Below are 3,664 nucleotides of genomic sequence, written 5' to 3' on the forward strand. Positions count from 1 at the left end.
ATTATTAGAATATTATTTTTTAATATTATTATTATTTTAGAATTTAAAAAAATTAAATTATTTATTATATTTTATGTGAAAATTTTAAAAAAATTAGAATGATAAGATAGATGAAACCGTTTGGTTGAAAAGTCTTTCGGTGTGTAACTATTTGTTGACATTGCCCCCACATATATAATAGACGTTTTTAATGTATTATGACTCTATCGTGCTAGGTTTGGATTACGTGTTCTCGATATGTTTATAGTCATGAATCATGCATACCAATTATTATTCCACACACACTCATATATTCTATAAATATGAGATCTTGAACATTTCATAGCTAAGATGACATAGATTTTAATAATCTTGACATTTAAAAAGGATGGAAGGCTTGAGAAGAATCTATATTCTAATAGCGAATTAATAGATACAGAAAGATTATTAAATGACAGAAAATTGGCAGGAAAAGGACTAAAGGAGGATCAGGGGGAAGAGGAGATGATCAGGAGGGGTTGGTAGAGAGCTTTGGGGAGAAAGGATATGGGGGCCGGAGAGGTAGGTGGGAGCTAGAGATTCTCTCTAGATTTCAGGCAGAGAAAGGAAAACTCTTGGTGCATGCAGCTGGTGCTGATCGTATGAGCTCAGGGTATATAAAAAGTTGTTAAGAACTTGAGAACCCAAAAGGAGAGAGAGAGAGAGAGAGAGAGATATGAGGGAGAGGAAGTGGGAAGAGCTGAACAGAGACTGCTTGGTTGAAGTGTTGAGAAGATTAGGTATAGAGGCACTGTTGATGCAAGTTCCCTTGGTGTGCAGGTCGTGGTACGAAGCCAGTCTTGACCCCATATGTTGGAAAAACCTTAACTTTCACACCCTCTCATCTTTCCGACCATCTCCGGCTCGTCTCCGACCACCGTTCCGTTCAGTTTCGTTTTATAACTTCTTCACCATACCAAAAAAAGAAGATCTTGACGTCGTCACTGCTTTCGTCCGGTTCGTGGTGGACCGCAGTCATAGGTCTGCGACTACACTAGTCGTTGCAGACTTCTTCACTGAGCAGGCATTGGAATATGCGTCGGAACAGTAAATTTCCTTTTCCCCTCTCCACTTATTTTCTTGCGTATGGAGTGATCATGTTACTTAATTATTAATTAATTATAAGTTGGAAACATATAATTACGAATTCATCTTAGTTATAAAAAAATTGAAATATAATTATTTATATATTACTAGTCAATGCGATAGGTTTTCACATTAATAATATTGTATTTAGTATGCTAGTGAACATATAAAACACAGTAGTTTCTTTCAAACGGCCAATGGATAAAATACATTTTTTTCCTTGTTAAATATGGCGAGGTGCGGAGTTCGCAAGCTAATACTTTTGTAAAATTACTATATGTCCAAAAAGTTTAAAACTTTGGGGACAATGGATGATTTTAAAATTTAAATTTTTTGGATAATTGATGATTTTACATAGTATCAGAATAAAGATATTAAGTTAGAATCTTAACTTTACACTATACTCATTTTATTATATATTTCACTTGTTGTTATCACTTATTGAAGGTGAGGGAGATTGTTAAAAATATAATACAAATAGTTAAATCTACTTCCTCATATCAACTTAAACTTTATCAAGTGGTATTTTCACAACTTTCTTAATCCTTGTATAGCTTCTTTACTCATAGGGAATCACCGGCCCTCAAGAGAGGATTAGACGAATTTGAGAGCCAACAAAGTAACGTCCAATCGCAAGGTCTCCCTTAACGTGGATTTGAGATATAGCCTAGTCTTAGGAGAGGTTTGGATAGTAAGTTGAACTCATGAGATGAAATGAAAATTGAATAAAATATTGTTAAAATAATATTTTTGAATGTTTTTTGTTTTGAAGTTTGAAAAAGTTGAATTGTTTATTATATTTTATTTAAAAATTTGAAAAAGTTATAATGATTAGATAAGATGAATTAAAATGCTTTCTGAATCCAAGTAAGGCCTTAATCTCATGAGTGTATAGTAACATAAAATATCTTAAAAATTAAAGTACTGACAAAAATGTGCAAGGTATTTCTATTTGACAAATGATAATTCAACAGGTGTCCAGAACTGAAGTGGTTATATCTGCCTCGTGATTTTATGTTGGGCGTGGTGGAGCATATCCCCCAATTTATAGGAAGGTGGGAGAGTTTAGAGTTGTTATATGTTGAAGGCTGCTCTTATCTTGACAAGATCCTAACCCCAATAAGCACTAATTGCCAAAAGTTTTTTGCTCTATGTTGCAATCATGTGGAAATTAGTGATGAAGCTGCCATTTTGTTGGTGAAATTAGCATCTAAAGTCAAGTACTTGAGAATAAGTGTCTCTCAAATCTCCCGAGATAATCTTGAGATGCTTTTAGAGGGCTGCAAACATCTCAAGCTCTTATGCTTTGAGTACTTCGATGGAGTTGATGATGTGATATTTGGAGTAGGTTTTACTTCTCATATCATGTCTTTGTTCATGAAGGATCCGATGCTTCAAGATTGTTGCTATGAAGATCTGTTTCCATCTAAAGACAAGCTGGTTTATTTGTAGTACGTATATATGTACTAACAAACGGCGCCGTTTGTTTTTATATGATATGAAATATACCTATCTATCTAGTCATGATCTTATGGGTAAAAGCTCAAGTCCTCAGTCTCTATATACATACTGTTCCATGCATGTACCATGGGATAAGGAGTTGACGTTGCAGCAGCTAACTATATATATAAAAATATATATAGCTTAAAGATGTCTTTTTAATAATATGTAATCTGCTTATAAGCCTATATGAAATTACTTTCAATTTACAGTACTTCATTAAGATTTGACCGTTAAGATTGTTCGACGCGAAACGTGTTAAGAGATGTTTCATGATACAAATTGAAACTTTTGATAATTTAGGATGCAAAATTACATAGGTGGCAATTTGAGATTGTAGAGTTGTATAACTCTCTACTGTTTTTTTTTTTGCTTTTCATTGCGGTCTTACTTCCATTCTTTAAATATATAAATGTTGAAACCATGTGAATATGGTGATGATCAACCCCGGCCTAAAGGAAAACTAATATATATACATACATACATATATCTATACTCTATATAATAAGTGTGAATAGCTGTGAACAATAATTTTGTTGTCCTCCGTGGTGAAATCCGTTTTTTTTTTTTTTTTTAATGTATTTTTTCTTTTTTAGCCTTCTATTTTAACGTTTTGTATCCATTTAATTGAGACTATTTTAGTCTTTTCCTTTTCCCCTTCTCGAGATTTATCATTTGGTTTTAACGCTCTCTCACAAATTCTCACATGAAAAATCGAGTCCTTGACACAAGCCCCATTTTTTTTTCTTGAAACTCTCTCTCACCTAACTTCCCAGAGTCTTCCTCCCCGTTCACTCTTTTTTTCATTCTCTCTCGCCGTGTTGCCTCTCCTCACTTCATCTCTTTCATCTATCTCTCTCTCTCTCTCTGCCCATAACAGATGCGTTTTCTTTCTTCTCCCCATCTTCCAAATCTCTCTCTAGCTCTCTCCCTCTGTTTTTGATGGGAACCAAGGTGAGCCTAGTCTTAAAGATATGTTGCAAGTTCCAGATGAGCCAAATACAAGTTCAAGGGCTTAAATGATAAAAATTCAGTTTTGATTCATAAGATAAGCTATGGA

General features: G+C 34.0%; 1 protein-coding gene across 1 annotated transcript; it reads left to right on the forward strand.

Annotated features, from left to right (window-relative positions):
• The first annotated feature begins 694 nt into the window (after nucleotides 1-694).
• LOC109001136 (F-box/LRR-repeat protein At3g48880-like) lies at nucleotides 695-2,556 on the forward strand. The gene is made up of 2 exons (XM_018978281.2): nucleotides 695-1,065; nucleotides 2,079-2,556. Exons 1-2 carry the CDS (start codon nucleotides 695-697, stop codon nucleotides 2,554-2,556), a joined length of 849 nt encoding a protein of 282 aa, XP_018833826.1.
• Nucleotides 2,557-3,664: the final 1,108 nt, after the last annotated feature.

The sequence above is a fragment of the Juglans regia genome, chromosome 6, assembly GCF_001411555.2.
Source record: "Juglans regia cultivar Chandler chromosome 6, Walnut 2.0, whole genome shotgun sequence".
Lineage (NCBI taxonomy): Eukaryota > Viridiplantae > Streptophyta > Magnoliopsida > Fagales > Juglandaceae > Juglans > Juglans regia.